We start from the raw sequence: 19,770 nt of genomic DNA, 5'->3' as shown, positions 1-19,770 counted from the left end.
GAGATTTGGGAAGCCTGACCGCAGGAGCGTCTTCCCTGCCGCGGCCGCCAAAATCACTTCAGCGCCGGCGGGGCCGCCGCCCCCGGGGTACTCGGCGGCGCCCGCGCCCCCAGAGGTAACCGCCAGGTTGGCGACTTCGGGCAGCCCCGGGCAGCTCTGCCGGCAAGGGTAAATAAACCCCTGCTCCCTCCTCCGCTTCCTCCCACTTCCACCGGCACAAGCCCGCGGCCGGTTCGGGGAAGGCGGGGCGGCGGCACCGGAGCACGGGTCGCGCCGGTCAGTGCCCCACCCCCCGGCTCCACAGGTGGCGCTCGAGAGCCGAACCGCCTCGTCCGGGCCCCGCCGCGCTGCGGCTGCGCAGAGGCACTGGGGCGGGCGCATGCGCAGAGCGGGGGGGGGGGGGAGGGCGCTGACGGTCGCCGCCGGTCTCCCTGGTGCTGCCGCCGTCGCGGCCGCAGTTCCCGGATGTAGCGGCGGGCGCGCGGGGCCGGCGGTGGCTTGCTGCTGTGGGGTGCGGGCGGGTGCCGCGGGCCGGGTGGGACTGCCGCGGCGCTGGGGATGGGTGCCTAGGTAGGTAGGAAGGTAGGCAGGAAGGAAGGAAGCGAGAAGAGTCGGCCGAAGTCTCCCGCCCGTCGGCTCCCGCCGGCCCGGTCGCGTCCCCTGGCCCGTCGGAAGGGTCCCTTCCTCCCCCGCTCACCGTCGCGTCAGGATTGCCCCCCTTCCTCCCGTCCCCCTCCCTCCCTCGCCGCACCGGCACCCGCGGCCCGTGTCCTCCCTCCCTGCGGCCGAGGCAGCCGTCCCCATCGGGGTCCCGCTTCGCCGCCTGCGGGCTGCGCGCCCCCTCCAGCCGCCCCGGGGCCCAGGCTCGCGGGGCGTCGCCGGGATGAGCAGCTCGCGGAACAACCGGGTGATGGTGGAGGGAGTCGGGGCCCGGGTGGTCCGGGGCCCGGACTGGAAGTGGGGGAAGCAGGATGGCGGCGAGGGCCATGTGGGCACCGTCCGCAGCTTCGAGAGCCCCGAGGAGGTGGTCGTGGTGTGGGACAACGGCACCGCCGCCAACTACCGCTGCTCCGGGGCCTACGACCTCCGCATTCTCGACAGCGCGCCCACCGGTGAGCGGCGGCCGGCGGCAAGGGTGGGAGGGAAGGGGCGAGGCCACACGACCCCCTCGCGGCCGGGGGTGGGGGGGCGTGGGGCAGCACCCGAGAGCCCTGGCAGCGAGGTGAGGGTCGGGGGCTCGTCACTGTGGGCGGATTGCTCCCCTCCGTTCCCTTTTCGGGGTGCGCCTTTTCCCCTCTCTTTTGTGGGGGGAAAGCCAGCTACCCTTCCCCCTCTCTTCGCCTGGCAGAGCGTGGGTGTCTATAGGTGTGCGCACATATGTATACGCTGACTTAGAATAAATACATAGTGTGTGGCCGTGGGGAGAGGAGAAGTTGTCCTGGGACTTTTAAATTGGGGTAGACAAAGCAAAAGTGGTCTGCCGTAGAGAGCAGGCTCGTGGTATGCTGGGGGGGCGGCGGAGGGGGAGAACCGCGAGGCTGGTACCTCAAGGTGTTGTTTTGGCTTTACACCCCCCAGTCCTGAATTTGTATTTCACAGCTGTTTTGTAAAATGGTGACAGTCATTCTGAGTCAAGCATAGGGAGAATTGCAGAAAAGAGGTGTAGTACCTTTTTGCTAAAAATTACGTTAAGTGGTTGAAATACTGTTTTGTCTTGTAGCCTGTGCGTCGTCTTTTATCTGTGTTGCCAGACCTGCTGTAAAATAGTGAAGGTACTGGGGGAAAAAAAAAAATGTTCGTTCATTCTTTTAATTACTTGGCTGCTTGATATTTATGCTTTAAATTCAGCCAGCTTGGACAATGGATTTAGATCTGCACTGACATTATGCGGCAGTGTTAGCGTTGCAAACACTGCAGGGAAATGTTCATTTTAGCACCTGATTTTACAGTGAAAACTCACAAATTAAAATGTATTGTTCAGTTTCATAGAAATATAGTGAGGTGATTTTGGGCCAGGCAGGATTGCCTCAGTAATGAGGTGAATGGGCTGATTTGTTGGGGTACTTGGATGTGCTGCTTTTGTAACGTGTCTTTCTTTCATTTAGGCTGTGATGCAGACACCATCTTTGAGCCAGCTATGTGTTTTAGCTATTAGCTATTTATTAGCTATTTAGCCATTTAGTCAGCTATTCCTTACAGAAAGGAAAATTATAGCAGTGGATTGAAGCTAAAAGACTTCGGAAGAGGCAGACTAATGGAATTCATTATAATTAATTACAAAAATATTGCTAAGAAAAAACCCCACACATTGCATGGTGAGCCTTTGAGATGGATTTATTTTTTCCTCTGTCTGGGTACCTTCCTTTTCCCCAGCTTGTTGGTTTTTTGTTTGTGTTTTGGAGGGTAGATGCTATTAAAATGAGCTGAAAGTCTTTTTGAAATGGGCCTTGGAACAAGAAGTTAATAGTCTTTCAAGTTGTCAGTCCTTGTCTTGCAGATGTTTATGCTTTGAAACTTTACCCGCATTTGATGTCCTGTAGAAACCAGTGGGACTACTTCTGCTTAAAACTGAAGTGTATGCATAAATGTTGAATGTGAGCTTCAGATGCTCATTATTCTAGCTCTGCTTGACACATTTGCAAGCAGACAGTATCCTATTAACTGTATCTGGAAGACTAGACTTAAAACTCAGTTTTAAGTCCATGGGTTTTTTTTTTGTTTTGGTTTTGTTTTTCCTGCTTTATTCCATCTAATTTTCAGTTATGCTTATACTTTTGTATTAGAATTTTAGTTTCTTCTTCAGGTAGGATTACGTATATTGTGGGAAAAACTCATAAACATTGCTGTTTACAGGCTTTGCAAAATGGTATTTCTCTTCCTGAGGTTTTAGACAACACGTGCATCATCCTCACGGAACTGCTGCATGGAACTACCTATAGTTGTTTTTTTGCTAGAGGGAGTTACTTTTGAGGTCATGATTCCCTGGAGATAGGAAGAGTAACAATCTGTAAACTAGTAGCAGCAAATTGGCAGAGTTAATGGAATTAGGATGCTGTCAGTTTGGACTGAAATCCTAGTTTTACTACTGATTCTCTTTGCAGTCTTGGGCAAATCACTTCCCTCCTTCAGTTTTACACTTTCTTGTAATTACTTATTTTTCTCCATGGTAGTGACTATCCATTGTTTAGAATGAGGGACTCTGACTTTAGATGATAGTTTGGTAGTATCTCGAAGGGCATTTAGATGATTTTTATATAGTTACAGGAAAAGTGGGATTAAGTGACAGAAATTTTTAATGGTAGTATTAATAATGATGCTATTGAGCAAGGAAATGTTATAAAGTATGGGGTGGTTTTTGGTTTAATAATACTTAACACAGTGTTACATCATGGCGCTGGTAGTTTAAAATGAAAAAAAATTTCTCTGGTTCATAAATTTACAGTCACAACAAGATCATAAGTTTGTAGTGAGAATATAAAAATGTAGCAGTAAAAAGCAAAATTAAACTATTTATTGCTGGGAGTTCCTTTTAGCAGGTATTCAAAACCAGACTTGCTTATAAGTTCTTAAAAGTGGTGCTTGCAGCCAGACTTGTTGCTGCTTTCATGAGTCTGAGGCCTGTGCAGCCAGAAAGAGTAGTGACGCATCAGGAACCCATTGTGTTGTAGAAGTAATGTTTGAAGCCCATTCTATTAAAAAGAAAACAAAACAAAACCCCGCCAAAACCCTGAGTGTGGTACATGTATGTGCATATATATATGTATATGCCTTGCCCTTGATGCCACAACAATGCTTCATAGACTTAGTGATATACTGTTCTTATATTTTAATGGTTGTAGGCTATTACCAGCATTGCAAGACTATGTTAACTTTTTATAAAACTCAAATAGCCTCAGTACTAAGATTTTAGGATGGTTGTCTTTAAACTAAAAACTCATCTATGATTTACGTGAAGTATCTCTTGTAAGCTATTTGCTCCTGGTGTCGTCATCTGGGTAATGAATGATTTGTGATAGGAAGTTTTGTTTTGTTTTTCATTTACATCTACCAAGCTAGCTATATTAGCTGCCCATTGGTGATCATATTTACATTGGCCAGCATTTCTTTAAGCAAGACAGAGCAATTGCGAGGGATTACAAAGTAAGAGTCTGAAAAGAAATGAAATTTCCATTAGAATAAAAGAAACTTCAGTTAGGTCCTGTGTAATGGACTTTTAAATAGAGTAGGTGGTAGGATGTGATACATTAGCAGTAAAGTCTGGTTGCCCAATAACTTGCAAGTAAATCCTGGTCTTTCTGTAAAGTAGCCTTTTGCCAGGATCTGTGAGTCTTGAGAGTCCCCTTTTTCTGGTAGTGTTGTGGAAAAGCAACAGAAAGGAGTAGTCTTCCAGGTTGCTGAACAGAAGATAAAAGTGTATAAACCCAAGCTTTATATTTAGAAGGGCGGGCAGCCATTTGCTAAAGGTAAAGGCCATACAGTAGCATGTTTGTAGAGAACACTCCTGACTATGTTCACATAATACTTATGATCATTACAGAAAATTTCTGTGTTTATTGTCTTTCTGAATTTTTGCTTTCTACAAAGCTTAGGCAAAAATTCATTTGTCGTCAGTTTCCTCCTTTATATGGTTGATTCAAAGTAACAATGTTATTTTCCTGCTTAAAATATTTACCCAACTGTGTTTGAATAAGGGGAGGTGGTGGAGGGGCTGGGGCCAGGAAATGGAATCCTGATGTGGAATTATCCCATCTAGAGCGAGCATCTGTGCAGCGTGGAAAGCTCTATGTGCTGTATTCTGCTAATATTAAAAATTTAGGTGTTATCTATTGAAGATCTGAGTGGCTTTCTGTGCTTGTATTAATGGTTTTCTGTAACCTGAAGAGTTGCATAAATCAGCATGAAGTCATACCTGTCGGAACATTTTAAAAGGTAAACCATCTTGGATGATTAATCCTACATATTTGTTTAGTTGTTCTTGATTTTAGCACATCAAGTGTAATTTAAGGCAAATTGTCTTAGTCAAGATTTTTTTTAGTGGCTATTTGTAAATACTTACAGAACCCTTCACAAGTGAAAAAAAAATCGAATAGCTTCATGAGCAGTGGTACTTGAGAAGCCTTTTTTTTTTTTTTTTTTATAAACATGTGCTTTGTTTCTCCTGCCCTTCCCCTATGTCTCCTACACAATAATTCTCTCCCTCCTCACGTGTCTTGTGATACCCTTACCAGATGGGACACATGCTTTGGCAAGTCTGGCATCTCTTGTATATAATAGTTAGTCAGCTGGCTGCTGCCAGACAGGGTATTTAATAGATGAGTTATGTTTGTGGGGACACTGATTTGAGTTTTCACACAAATTGTCAGAATTTCGTTAATCTCTAAGAACTCTTTATGTTCAGTTTGCCTGGAGTCTGGCCATAGTGTAAAAATTATCTGGAGTGGAAGAATGGGAAGAGCAAAACATTGCTGCTGCTTTTTAAATTGGGGTGTAAATGAATCTGTTTTCTAAGTAGTTATGATATCCCTTGCCTGATGGTAGTATTGTCAATATGATGCCATTTTACTTATTAGAGTTCTGTAGAGAATAACAAATCCATTGGAAACCAGATTTTCTTGGTTCTGAAAAGTAATTGAAATCACTATTGACTTCTGCTGTGCTTTGCTGTGAGTGGTATGGATACCCTTTGTACATCTTATTTTACTGTTAAAATGTTCTTTTATTGGAGAGTTGTATATTGCCACCTGTGAAAATTATCTTTCATACAAAAGAGACATAGCAAATTCAAATAGAAATTTGAGTAACACTGCTTTTGTTTCCTTTTACAGCTTTAAGAGGGAGCATTGGTTTTAAAAACTTGTAGGCAAAGTCTGTAAAATTGATGTATAAGCCAGTGGTGACAGAGGAATGGTGGGCTAGGTAATCCAGGAAGATTTGGGAATAGATGACACAAGTGGACATAACCGTGGCAGAGACATAACTGCATGAAACTAATGTGAAATGCAAATAGTAAAAACATGAATGACAAGTAGAGATCAGGAATACTGGATTTTATGGTATACTAAGGTCAGAGGGACATTAGGAAATGGCAGGTATTTAAAAGCGATTAGGCATGGTGAAAGTACCCTTCTCAATGCATGGTTTCTTTTGCTTTTTTCAGTACAGTATGTAGGATGATAACAAAACCTGTCTCATTTTGGAATAGCCCGCTCCTGGGAAATTTTGAAGAATATTTAGAGGTTTAGTTTTTGCATTATCTTATTTTAAGAGAGCTAAAGTGCTCTTCTCGTTCACAGTTGGCCAGCTACAGGGCTGATGTTTGAATTCTGAAGTTTTTATGGCACTTTAATGTATCCTGGTAGCTTAATTAAGGTGTTCTTTCCTAATACAAACTTTGTAAAGTTTGTGTTTCTCAACTTTTCTTAAACAGCCTTCCTTTCGAAGAGCAGAAGCAGTATATGTGACAGTTACAGGTTGCAGTTAGGTCAGGATTTCAGTTTGGCTCCAGAGCCTACATGTGAGCCAGTTTCCTGGTTGTTCCTGCATACTGTGCTTCGATTTATGTCTTGGGGTGGTTTTAGAGCATGCAAACTGGTTTACTCTTCAATGAAATTAAACAAAGATATGATCCCAATGAATCAGAATGCACAGATTGGACAGATATAGCCTATAGACAGATCCATTGGGCTATAAGAGAGCTAGTCTGAAATTCTAGAAATAATGTCTCCTTCCCTCCCCCTAAATGTATGTAGTGCCAACATCAGGTTCTCTGTACTGAATTTTGGTGAGTAGATGGAGACCAGGATGATGGAGGTTGTCCCCTTGCAGCCTGTGAAGGGCTGCAGTTCAGCAGGTATCCACACTGCAGCCTGTGGGGGACCCCATGCTGGAGCAGGTGGACATGCCCTTAAGGAAGCTACAACCCATGGAGAGCCCATACTTGAGCAGTGTTTTCCTGAAGGACTGCAGCCCATGGAGAGGACCCATGCTGGGGCAGGGGAAAAGTGTGAGGAGCTGTTATGGATGGACCATAACCCCCAGTTCCCTCTCTGACACCAAAAAGGGAAGTGGTTGAGTCACCATCCCTGGAGGTATTTAAAAGATGTGTAGACACGATGCTTAGGGACATGGTTTAGTGGTGGACTTGGTAGTGCTAGCTTAATGGTTAGACTTGATGATCTTAAGGGTGTTTTCTAACCAAAGTGATTCTATGATTCTGTCTCCCCTTGGGAGAAGCAGGGAGTTGGGAATGAAGGAGTGAAGCTGATCTGGGAAGAAGTGAGGGGAGTGTAGGGAGAAGGTGTTTTAGTTTTTGTCTTTCTCACTATCCTACCTTTTTTTTTAACTGGCAACATATTTAATTTTTCCCAAGTCAAGTCTGCTTTGCCTGTGATGGTAATTGGTAAGTGATCTTACTTTTATCTTGACTTACAAGCTTTTTCATTTTATTTTCACTCCCCATCCTGTTAGAGGAGGGGGAGAGAGTGAGTGGCTGGGTGGGTGTCTGGCAGCTGGCCAAAGTCAGGTCACCACACTCATGTACCTATAACACTTAGTTCAACTTAAAAAAAAAAAAAAATCTTTCAACATTCTTTAAAACATACTGTTGATTTAAATATCTCATTTTGTTTGTATTATGCACATGAATAAGAGTTTAGCTGTCACATTTTGTAATCCAGTAGTAGCACCTCATTTTAGCATCTTTTTTGAGCAGATGAAGTTAAAACTCTTTCTTAGTCCACTGTCACCAGAGACATACAAATCTACTTCTCCTTCCAGATCTCTAGTGCAGTGGTTAAACATTCTGTAACAGGATTACTTGCCTGTTCCTGGCCTGCAATGCTTTGTTTGTCGTGCCAGCAGTGTTGGTACAGTACCACAAAGAAAAGGACTGGGAAACCAATCCAGCTGAGTATTTTTCTTCCTGGCTGTTTTTCAGCTAGGTATGTTTCTTGATCCAGTTTATGGCTCAACTCTGCAAAAACCTTTCACTGGTGCAATGAAAAGAATGGAGCGGCATGGTCAGGTGAGGTATGCACTGAAGTGGGTGTTGGTGCTGGAATCATGTGTCAGGGAGTGGACGAAAAATGGCTGTGTCTATCAGGGTGGTGTTTAGGGATCTGTGAGATAGAGATGTGACTCTTCTGATCAGAGACTCCAAATACAGACATATACTGTTCTAAGTCCCAGGTGCTACAGTCAGTAAAGTGGCTTTTGAGTCAAACATCTTTGTATTTTTTTTTTCCCTTGGTCTTTCCTAAGGAATTTTCTGAGTTTTTCCACAGCACCTTTTGCCTCACTGGCTAGAAATGTATAGTATTTATTTAAGTTTACTGTGACATGACCTCGTTATGTATTACATGACTCCTGATTATACCTCTCTTCTGCCCTCTTTCCTGTTGCTTGGACAAATTGGAGAATCCTGCAGCACCTAATTCCTTGGTCCTTTTACATCCAGAATAAATGTGATCCTTGGCAAACTGTCTTCCCTGAAGTTCAGCAAACGTTAAAAATTTCCAAAGATGTGTAACTTCTCTGTTTCTATTGAAATACCAATTTAGCAATGAATTTTTTTAAAAAATAAATACCACGCCTCAATCCCAAGCACCATAACTAGTTAGACTTCTTAACCTGTTACTGTTTTGTTGCCTTGCTTATCTGAGTCCTTTTAATGCACCTGCTCTTGAAGACTACCAAAAAAGTAGTAAAATGGTTCAATACCATTCATAGCAGTGAGGCAGCCACCGCAAGATCATAGCTAATACTATCTTTTTGAGCATTACAGATAATCAACAAATGCCAGACACGAAAGTCTCAGCGTACATAACAAGACAGACAGCTTTCTCCTTGGTATTAACCCTCCACACAGGGAACAATGTCATAGATGGAGTTGTGTGGGGGGAGAAAATATATGGGTGATTTCTAAGTTCTTGTTTTGTAGAAACATAGCGTTTTTAGTTGTTGTTACCAGGCAGCAGATACTTTCTAAATGTAGAAGGTTAGTTAAAAAGAATGATTATGGTATATGATTTGTGTTATCTGGCAGTTGGAGTTGGCAAATAATGTTATGGGTTATAGGACTTGTCTGTGCCAGACCTTCAAAACTTCAGCACAGACTTTGTGGTTGAAGTATGCATGCTGCCTTAGTCATGAACCACTCCAGGAATTACAGTGATCATTTAGTATAACGTCAGCAGTTTCAGGGTTTTTGTTCTCATCAAAGGCTATTTTGGACTGCCCTGAAGAGGTGCTCAGATCTCTGTGGTGCTGTGTCCAGTTCTGGGCTCCAAATGTGTTTCCTTTTCCATCCTTAGCTAAATATTTATTTCAGTGTTCATGCATCAGGAAAACTTTTAATCATGGTGCCAGAAATCTTCCTAAATACGTTTATAATCAAGGTTAGAAGCGGATGGAGTGAGAAGCCTTCTTGGTTAGGAGAAATGATACACGGGATGATTTTGCTGGCATTCAGAGGGTCCTTGACAGGCTGGAGAAATGGGCCGACAGGGGTAGCATGTGCTTCAACAACGGGAAAGGCTGAGTCCTGCAGCTGTGGAGGAGTAACTGATACAAACTGGGGACAATTGGCTGGAATGCAGCTTTGCAGGAAAGGACCTGGAGGTCCCAGTGGACAACCAAGTGACCATGAGCCAACAATGTGCCCTTGTGGCAATGAAGGACAGTGGTATCCTGGGCTGCATTAGGAGGAGTGTTGCCAGTAGGTTGAGGGAGGTGGTCCTTCCCCTCTCTTTCACTGGTGAGGCCACATCTGGAGCACTGTGTCCAGTTCTGGGCTGCCCAGTGTGAGAGAGACGTGGGCATACTGAGTGTGTCAAGCAAAGGGCTACAAATGTGTTTTAAGGGATCTTAAGGCATCTGGTATGAGGCGAGGCTGAGGGATCTGGTGGTCTTTAGCTGGGAGAAGAGAAGGCTCAGAGGGATCTTACCAGTGTGTATAAATAGCTAATGGGTCTTGCAAAGAGAACGGAGCCAGGCTCTTTTCAGTGGTTAAAGTGACAGGACAAGAAGCAATGAGCACAAATTGAAATACAGGAATTTCCACTTAAGCATAAGAGAAACATTTTTGCTATAGGGGTGATTGAACACTGGAACAGGCTGCCCAGAAGTTGTGGAGTCTGTGTTCTTGGAGGTGCTCAAAACCTGACTGAATATAGTCTTGGGCAGCTGGTGCTAGTTTACCCTGTTTTGAGCAGTGCTGGTTGGAGTAGACAATCTCCAGAGGTTACTTCCAACATCAGCTATTATGTGATTCTGTGAAATGATCAGACAAGAAGGCATTTCCTTCAGTTTTGCATCTCCAGCTGTTGATTTTTCTTCACTGCAGGTGGCTCAGCTATTGGACACAAGTGACTAATAGGTTTATAGTGAATTTGGCAGTCATTTCCAAAAGCATCCCTTCTGGGGAGGACAAAAACAGTTCTTTTCCCTAACTAATTTCAGAGTGATCTGTTTTTTTGGCTTTTTTTTTTTTAAGGCTGAGTGACTGGGAAAATTCTGTGTTATTCCAATCTTTTTTATCTTGTGCTACAGACTGAATGCCAGTGCTTCCCTCTTCTATTGCTCATTTTTTTTCCAAACAGCAGCAGAATTTGATTTTTTTTTTAATAAACTTGTGCCTGTTCAGTGTATTCAGAATGCACGGCCAGAAACTGTCTGTGACTGATTACTTTCACTCGGCTATAGCTTGGCAAAGCTGTAGGAGTAAGTAGTCTTGAAAAATCAGTTTTTGTGGAAGGCTGGGCAAAGCATATGCTGGTGGGTTACATCTGGCCTATCTTTGGTGCATTCATTTAAAAAAACCCAACGTATGAAGCAGTAAAACGCTTCAAAAATGGTAACGGGTTTTCATGAAGCTAATGGCACCTATTCAAGAGAACTTAATTTTTTCCTGTATAAAAAGAATAGAGATAAGTGCTTACCTTTTCCATTTTACAAAATGTGTAAGTCAAGCCAATGATTTCCAAACTGTCATGCACAGTTGAACGCAGTAGCCTTTGTGGTACAAGGTGTGTTGATAGTCTTAATCCAGAGATAGAATTCCAGATTGCCTGTATGTTTTGATATCCGCATTTCTGACCCTTTAACTTGGAGTTAAAGAATTTCTCGTTTTCTTTCTCTGATTTGTATAGATGGACAAAACCAAACATAGTTTTCTCAACTTTTTGAGCTGAGAAAAGGTAAAACATTTCAGGAACAGACTGACAACTGGAGATAGGCAAAGTCCGTTATCTTTTCCCCTTAGTCATGTAGGCTGATAGGGTTTCACTAGCAGCCTTTCTTTATTGTTAACTTTTTAGCATATGGTTTCAAATTATAGCAGTGCGCAGCAAATCTGTGTAGTGGTGTAGCAAAGTTGTTAGTCTTTTTTTTTTTTTTTTCGTTTTCTCCCCACAGGTATCAAGCATGATGGGACTATGTGTGATACTTGTCGACAGCAACCCATCATTGGCATCCGATGGAAATGTGCTGAATGCACAAATTATGACTTGTGCACAGTTTGCTATCACGGGGACAAACATCACTTGAGGCATCGTTTTTACAGAATTACCACACCAGGAAGTGAAAGGTAAAACGTAATTTTTTCCCTATGAAATTAAATAGGAACAGCTAATTGTGGTTAACTTTTAAACTGCAGATTTGGTTACTGAAACTTTGATTAGGCAGGGTAATGGCTTGAGGTGTGGATTCTGTTACTGGCTCTGCCTCTGTGTGAGGGAGGGTAGCGAGGACAGATATGTGGAGCTTGGAAAATGTGGAAACTTCAGAAAAAATGGAGTGGAGAAAAAAGTTAGGATATGATTATTTAGTTTCTTTTAACCTCGTTGCAGTCTTCCTAGTTCTTGTGTTATCATAGCTTTATCATAGCTTTAAAACAAGGCAATTATATTTACACAATGTATAATCACAAAATAATGTCAATGAATTCCTGAATGTGAAAGTTTAATTATGTTCAAAAATGGTGTAGACAGATTGAAGGGAAAATACCCTCCTTGTGGGCTATGAAAAACATGATCAGGACAAACCCTTTGACTTGAACTGCTTAAGCTGCTCACTACAGAAAGCAGAGGAAATATGCTGTAGAGGGTTGTTCTACCCTTGCCTTTGTTTTCATGTTCTTTTCTTAAGCATCTCTTATTGTCTCCCAGCAAAGAACTCTGAACAAAATTCAGATTTAGTGTGTTCTTGCATAGCTATTCTTGTGTTCTTGACTTCAAACAACTTGTCTAAATCCAAAGCCTGTCTCTGTCATGCTTTATCTGCTGGTTAAGTGAGAACAGTGATATTTGCCTGTTAACTAAATATTTGGAGAGCTACAGTTAAAACATTGTGTAAATTATCACAATTTGATAAAATTATCAAATTAAATCACTGGAAGCTTTTTTTGTTAGGTATGATACTCAGTTAAATGTGATGTGTGTAAGACAACATTTATTTCCTCTTCTTGAAGAAGTGAGGCTTACAAATATGTTGTAATTCAGTGATGTGCTTTTATCAGTGCTTTTACAGTTAAGGGAAGTGGTTGGAGCGCACAGACAGAGTCCTTGTATCATGTCTTGTAGGGACTGTGTGTGTTTTCTCAAAAGTTTGCCTTGAAGTTTAACTATGGCTCAAATGCCCAGGTCTGTGGCTTAATCAAAATAACTCAGAAGTTACTTTTTGAAATTCATGCCAGCAGATCTATGTACCATACTCAATTGTAGTCTTTAATGCAGAACAAGACTTGGAAGTTGGATCCAAGAGTAGGAAGTGCTGGCTTAGTGTAATTAATAGAGAATAGATAACAAAATAAAAATCTCTTTTTCTATTTATTTATTTTTAAAAAATCTCATTGCTTTTGAGAATGCTTGCCAGACTTTTTTCTTTGTGGTTTGTTTTGGGTTTTTTTTAGCTGAAGTTTTCTGTGTGGTTCCAAGTGGTCTGTTACGGTGTATAAAGTGTAAGTTTTAGTCTGGTAGATAGATTGTATGCAATGTATAGAATTGCAGGGAATCTTTTGCATCTTGTCACTTTCGCCCTATCTTTGTTTACTCCCATTGAGCTGTTTTTGCACCTCTTATCTAGGAGGCAGCTTCATCTGCCAAGGAGCTCTTTCTATTGGATCAAGCTTAGCTGAGAAAAATGGATTAAAGTTAACTGTTTGAGGGAGGAGAAAAGGGCAAAGCAGTGCTATTGAATTTGAGGGGTATCTTAGAAAAAATGGCAAGAGGCATCTAAGGACATTTAGATGAAGGAAAGCATAAGCTCTACCTATTTTATTTTTGAGTCTGGGATATCATATAGGCAGCACACCTAGCATAGGCAGCAAAGTAATATATGCTGGTTTTTGTCTCAGTTTTGTAGGTGTTGAGAACTTTCTAAAATGCTGCTATAAACAACAGATCTTCGGTTTTTCTATCACTCTTCTGTACTACTTAGATAAAAAAGGCTGGTATTTTCATCTGCTCTTTGCAGTCATTCCAGCAGTTTAACGTTTTCCTTGTCTGCCATCTGCTGGATGTTAAAAGTTTAACAGTTGGGTGATATACTTCCTGAAGAGGTCAGGAAACATTCAGAATTTCGGCTGGAAAATACTTTTGTCTGGCAACATTGTCCTGGCATGAAGTAAGAAATATAGTTCCATGCAAACTGGTGGCTTTTGAGATGACGGAAAAGGCAGCAAAATGTTTGTGTCTTTTTTTTTTTTTCCTATTTGTAAGTTAAATATTCATGAACTGTTCTGTTTGGGCTTATGTCCTTCAGTTCTGTTGAAGTCAGAGGGAAAGAAGAGGTTTTCTTTAGAAAAATAACATATTATGACTGAAAAAATGGATGCTGATATATTTGCCCAGATATGCTATAAGAAGTATGTACAAAATAAACTGAGACATGGAGGGGAAAGGGATGTAGCTCTTACTTAATAGCATAATTCTGAATAAAAATGGCAGGGCAATTGCAGGACAGTAATATTGGCCTAGGGTGCATACAAGAGAAACAGAAATGTGTTGTTTGTATACTCTGTATGTTTGTTCCATGATTTTAATAATGTGAGTACAGATCTATATGTAAGTGGTTAAAAGATTATTGCTGGTAATATGAAGTTTGGGGAAGAAATTATCGTTAGTATTAAAAAATAATTATAAACATACAATAAATCAGATTTAGGAAGATCTTGTTCTTTTTATCTTGTGGGCTGCTGTTTGAGTTGAGAATTGAATGGCTGAGATTCATGCACTGAAGTCTGTGTTTGTGGGGTTATTTTTGTTTCAAGATGCTCCTCTTCCTTCCCATCCCCAAAGATTTGTTTTGGACTTTATCTTGACATTTGTGGGTTCTTCTTTTAATAACTTCAGGGTATTGTTGGAGTCTCGCCGTAAATCAAAGAAAATTACAGCAAGAGGAATCTTTGCAGGTGCCAGGGTGGTGCGAGGAGTTGACTGGCAATGGGAAGATCAAGACGGTGGCAATGGGCGTAGAGGAAAGGTAAAAATAAAACTGGTTTAAATAAGAAGATGCGTTTTTGCATGCTCATGTAATGGCCTCAGTGGCCTTTCTAATTTTAGAGTTAAAATATCATCATAAAAATTACTATTTTAATTTGCTGGACATGTTTAAATCTTACTCTGTAATGCTCAAGCATTTAGAAAGAGGAGGGAATGTATACTATGACCAGTTCTTTTAAATTTAAATTTACATTTTTACAATACCAACACAAAATTTAAAAAAATACTAAGTTTTTGTCTTGATTGTTCTTTTTAAGACTGGCTTGTAACAACCTTAAGATTTTGGGCATATTTCAGCATTACTGGAGGCTTGGTATAAAAACAGAACTCTCAAGAATAACCCTTTCTAGTCATCACTGCATTCTGTAATCTTACTGCTTGTGGGTCAGCACATTTGTGTATCTCCTTGTTTTCAGTGCTTGCACCCTGGATTTTTGTTTTTCGTCTAGTAATTATACGGACTTTTCCAGTTTAAAATTAAAAACGTTGCAAGAGTTGTATGTGGATATTGTATTACTGGCATTTAAATCTCTTAAAGCAGGGGATATTCGGATGCAGCCTTGTTCATCTTGATTATTTAGCCCTTGCTGTGAATTTGGCAAGACATTTTGAAATCTCAGAAACTTGGCAAAATAAAGAGTCTTATCCTGCATTGTCTGCTTTATGTACTAAACTTGAATTAGTGGGATTATTTGCAAGCTGAAAATATGTATACATGCATATAAATGTTTTTAATGAGGAAAAGCAGATGGTAGATAACAGAAACAGCTTTTAAATAAGTACGAATAAGAATGAAGGCAAATTCCGGAAATTGATTGTTTGAATAATGGAAGTGTCTTCAGAATTTGGTGCATGGCCTCATGATTTCAGAGATATCAGGGCAAATCCTTTTCACTCTCCTCCTTTTGTACCGTTGTAAAACAGATTGGCTCTGGAAATGAAACTTTGTCTCCTAACATAGTGCATTGCCACCAAGCTAATGCAGGTTAAACCAGACAAACTGAAGCAATTAAAATAGCTTTCATCCTGTTTTTCTTAGTTAAATGCCGCCTCTAGTAAGAACATGTCAAAGCATCATAAAATACATTTTTACAGTTCAGATTTTGTTCTCTGCTTCTGTAGTTTGATTACCTACCAAATATACAAAAGAAAAATAGGCCTACAAAGTATATATTCAGGCTGCTAACTTACTAAGACACCTAGGGAACACTTGTATCAAACAGAAAGCACCTTCAGAGTAAACTTTATTAAATTCAGCAAAACTGCTGTATGTTCAAATTTTCTGAGGAGATGAAAAAGGTTTTAAGTTCAAATAGTTCTTCTAAGTCTTTGTTCTAGAAACAATTTTCTTATTTTTAAAACTGAATAGGTAACTGAAATCCAAGATTGGAGTGCGTCGAGTCCACATAGCGCAGCATATGTTCTTTGGGACAATGGTGCTAAAAACCTTTACAGAGTTGGCTTTGAGGGCATGGTAAGTATAAAAAACCACAAAGGGTAAAATGAATGGTGGGGGAAGGGTAGTAAGAATAACTTGTGCTTTATTATCCTGCTTTTGTAATATCCTTTGTCAGTTTGTCAGGTCATTGTGAATACAGCTGTATGGATCATGCATATGTATTACTAAGAAAGTCTGATCTGGGAATTTATAAAACATGCAAATAACTTAAAGTTAAGGGCTGGTTTCTGCCAGAGTGTTGTAAATGTTTACATCACATACATGATTATCTTACTCTGCTACTACTGTGCTTAGATTAAAATTCATAAAAGCAAAAGAAGCTTAGTTATGAACTTTTTAAAGACCGTATTTCTTTAACTCCTGAACTCTTCAGTTCACTTCAAATTTTCCTGTGATTACTGCAAGATTTGCAGTTTTTAGATTACTGACAACACTCATAATCCTCTTGAGAGCATTATTTTTTGTCAATGAAAAGGTGTTGAATTAAGTTACAACCTTAATTTGCTTTAGCACTAATTTTGTCTTTTTCACTTCCTAGCTTGTAGAGCTACTTCTACAGCTCTAGAGAGAAAATGGGTCAGACTCTAGCCTAAGTGTCTTCTTTTGCTGGATTTTTCTTATACTAATGTGGGTCAGGGAAAGGTTACTTTGATTATCAACTGCTTAAAACATCTTAATTAGCATTTACTTTGCATGATTTTTGTTTGATACTGCAAAGGAAAACCATGTTAACATTGAAGTGTCATCTTGTCAGATGTGAATCAATAATAAAACGTTAAACAATGACTAGTCTACTTTTTTGAAGGTAAAATACTTTGCCTTATAGCTTCACTTGAAATAAAGTTTATTTTTATAATAAATTAAATACCACTTTTGCAGTAAATACATATGTTAGTGTCAGGTTTAAAAAGAGTAAACATCTTTAGTGCAGGTAAGCTTTTCTGATGCATGGGGATGCTACAGATAAAATATAAATCAGTATCAAATTATTTGCTTTATGGTCTCCCCCCAATTCTAAAGAAAATTCCTCATATACTGGCAAAAGGGAAAGTAAGTTATATGTAGTATTTTGTAGTGTAATATTATTGAACCAATGGTTGGTATCTTCCCCCTCATATTCAATTGTGATACATGGAAAAGGAACACAATTACAAAATCTAGACAGAACGAGATACAGATCAACTGCTTTTTTTTGTTCTTGCTACTTCAGTTACTATGTTAAAATTTGTGCACTGCATAGTAGGAGTGCTGTGGAATCATTAAAGATTCTTTCTGCCCTCACAAAAAATACATTTAACACGAGCTATATTCTGTTCTGAAATAGTTGTTCCCTTAATAATAAAAATATATATATTATTTGTAAATCAATTATATTTTGTTGCCAAACTATTACTACATAAGGAGGTGTTAAGTATTTCTAGAATAGCTGATTAACTACTGCAACTGTAAATTTGAATGGATAAGGGTGACCCTTCCCACAAGACTTGTACAAATAGAAATATTTGGTCAGTCAATTAACAACAAAAAACTCTTAAAATGTGTTTAAAACTACATATATGTATATCGCATATAGGATAATATGTAAATAATGTACATACATATATATAAAAATGATAATTTGAGTCTTTATGTAGTGTTTACCCGATTGTGATCCATTCCTACAATGATTTTATCTTTGTTGGAAACTTTTATCAAATGTAATTTTAATTTCAGACAGAATGGATTCCTGGATATCTGTGACATAGTCATTTGGATGTAATGCTAAATTTCATAACTGATTAATTGCTTGCTAAGTATACAATTCATTATGATTATTTACTACTATTTATGTGCTGTTATGTAAAGCTGACTAATAGACTGTCAGAAAGTTAATATAAAGTTGGGGCAAACTTGTCTTGGGACTTGGAAATTGGTTAAGAATGTCCAGAGAATGTGGAATCAACAATACTCAGAGTGTGTGCCCATGTAAATACAGCTGGGAAGAAACCCCTACTTGCAAATGAATAACACTTCACTCAGATGCAAATGGAGCTGATTAAGGAAACGCAGCTTATTATTGTAAGTCCGAGCTGCTTGTTTGATAGCTGTCAGGCTGCATCTGGTCCTCAAAATTAATCTGTCTGCCCTGCTAGCATTTCCTTGGGAGAGATGAGGATTAGCTGGTGGGGCAGCAGGTGCTGGCTGCAAACTTGCATTTATTTGTGGTCAGATCCTCAGTTACTTGAGTTTGCTGTTGCTGTGTTCATGAAGTGGTTGAGAGGGGTGCATCTTGCCTTTCTTTGTGAAGCCTGCCATTTAAATCTGGGAGTTTCTGCTGCCACAGGCCAGAAATTCCCAAATTGAAATCTGTTTTTATGATGCTGTTAGGTTGAATAACATCTTTGTTACATTTGTAGAAGGAATAAAGTACTCTTGGCTAATATGGTTATTGACACTGCTTGCATTTCATATTTATATGTATTCAGATTCTAGAGCCAGACCGAGCTGTTAACCACATTACCTCCTTTGGAAACGTGTGAACATAGCCTTTTGTGATAAAAAGAATTTTCACTATGTGAAATTAGAGAGTTAATGGGAAGATTGTGATTTAACTTTTTGGACTTGTTTCTAGTTTTTATTTCTTTATATCACACAGCTGAGGCTGTAAAACTGGTAACTTACATTGTTTTTCAATAAGCATTATATTCTACTACTTAGTAATAGAACGATTTTGCTGTAAAAACTTAAGAAAATAGTTCCATCAGCAGGAGTGCCCTAAATCAATGTCATTATTTAGGATTGGTTTTGTGCTACCAAATTTCTTTGCTCTGTACCACTTGCCTTTTTTGCTGTGATTAACCTCCTCTTCTTGTTTCTCATTCTGGAGGATCTTGCTTTTATTTGTGTAGCTTCTGAAAGAAGTAACTGTAGTTATCATCCGTCATTGTCATAGTAATCTGTAAGCCATCTGTGTTTCTGTACTTTTTTTCTATGAATTCTGAATAGTTGTGTGCATAAGGGAAATAGAGAAGATTCCTTGCCCTTGTGTTTTTCATGTTACTTTAAACTTTCTTATGCTGGTTGATACCTAATGTCTGTTCATCAACATTTACTTGGGTTACCCTTAAAAGATAATCCTTGAAATTACTCTAGAGGTTTTTAGGAATGACTTATTAACACTTTTTTAAAAAATAAAACCAAGGCAAATGTCTTGGCATACTAAGCATTGCAGGCGAGTGTTATAGAATATATAGAAATATGCTTTCTGCTGCAGTTAAGACAGTTAGATCTGTAATGTAAGTCAAATCTTTAGCTTTCTAGTCCTTTATCTTGTCCCCAGTATGTTCAAAATGAGGGGTTTAGGAAGAAGTAACAAGAGTTTTCATTATTTTGTTAGTTTAGTGTCCTTCTGTTGCTTCTAAGTGTTGATCAAAAGTGATTTAAAACACAGAAACATGAGTTTTGGCCACACAGCAGGTGTGTTTTATTACATTACTGACAGTGTAGCCAAAGTTAGGTGGTTAGTTGTTCTGGAATCCAGAGAGGTTGTGTGTACCGTGTGCATTTATTCACATTTGTCATCAGACTTTGTTTTGCTACTTGTTTATGTAGTCTTATTTCTCTACATTTCTCCTGTAGTCTCAACCAAGCCAATTTTTTCATCTGTTCGTAACCAAGTTGCTTAGAAACATATTTCCGTTAAGCAGAAATGTACTTCCTGATCCTTTTCCAGTTTTGTTATTTACAGTATTAACCCACAAGGAAGACTTTAAAGTGATCCTCCTTTAAAAAAAGTTACACATGGAAAGTTTTTATAAGTGCTGATAATCAATA

The 19,770-nt window shown here is 39.9% G+C and overlaps 1 protein-coding gene across 1 annotated transcript in view; it reads left to right on the top strand.

Annotated features, from left to right (window-relative positions):
* Window positions 1-883: 883 nt before the first annotated feature.
* The window catches only part of MIB1 (MIB E3 ubiquitin protein ligase 1), a gene marked incomplete at both ends in the record, with an annotated part of 79,229 nt that continues 60,342 nt past the window's right edge, over window positions 884-19,770 (top strand). The window contains 4 exons of the mRNA XM_081996948.1: window positions 884-1,112; window positions 11,413-11,584; window positions 14,349-14,478; window positions 15,868-15,972. Coding sequence (XP_081853074.1) covers window positions 884-1,112; window positions 11,413-11,584; window positions 14,349-14,478; window positions 15,868-15,972 — 636 coding nt within the window. The remainder of the gene's footprint in view (window positions 1,113-11,412; window positions 11,585-14,348; window positions 14,479-15,867; window positions 15,973-19,770) is intronic.

The sequence above is a fragment of the Phaethon aethereus genome, assembly GCF_964289735.1.
Source record: "Phaethon aethereus genome assembly, chromosome: 2".
NCBI classification, from domain to species: domain Eukaryota; kingdom Metazoa; phylum Chordata; class Aves; order Phaethontiformes; family Phaethontidae; genus Phaethon; species Phaethon aethereus.
The sequence above is the reverse complement of the archived record's forward strand: the minus strand, read 5'-3'. Positions and strand labels throughout refer to the sequence as shown.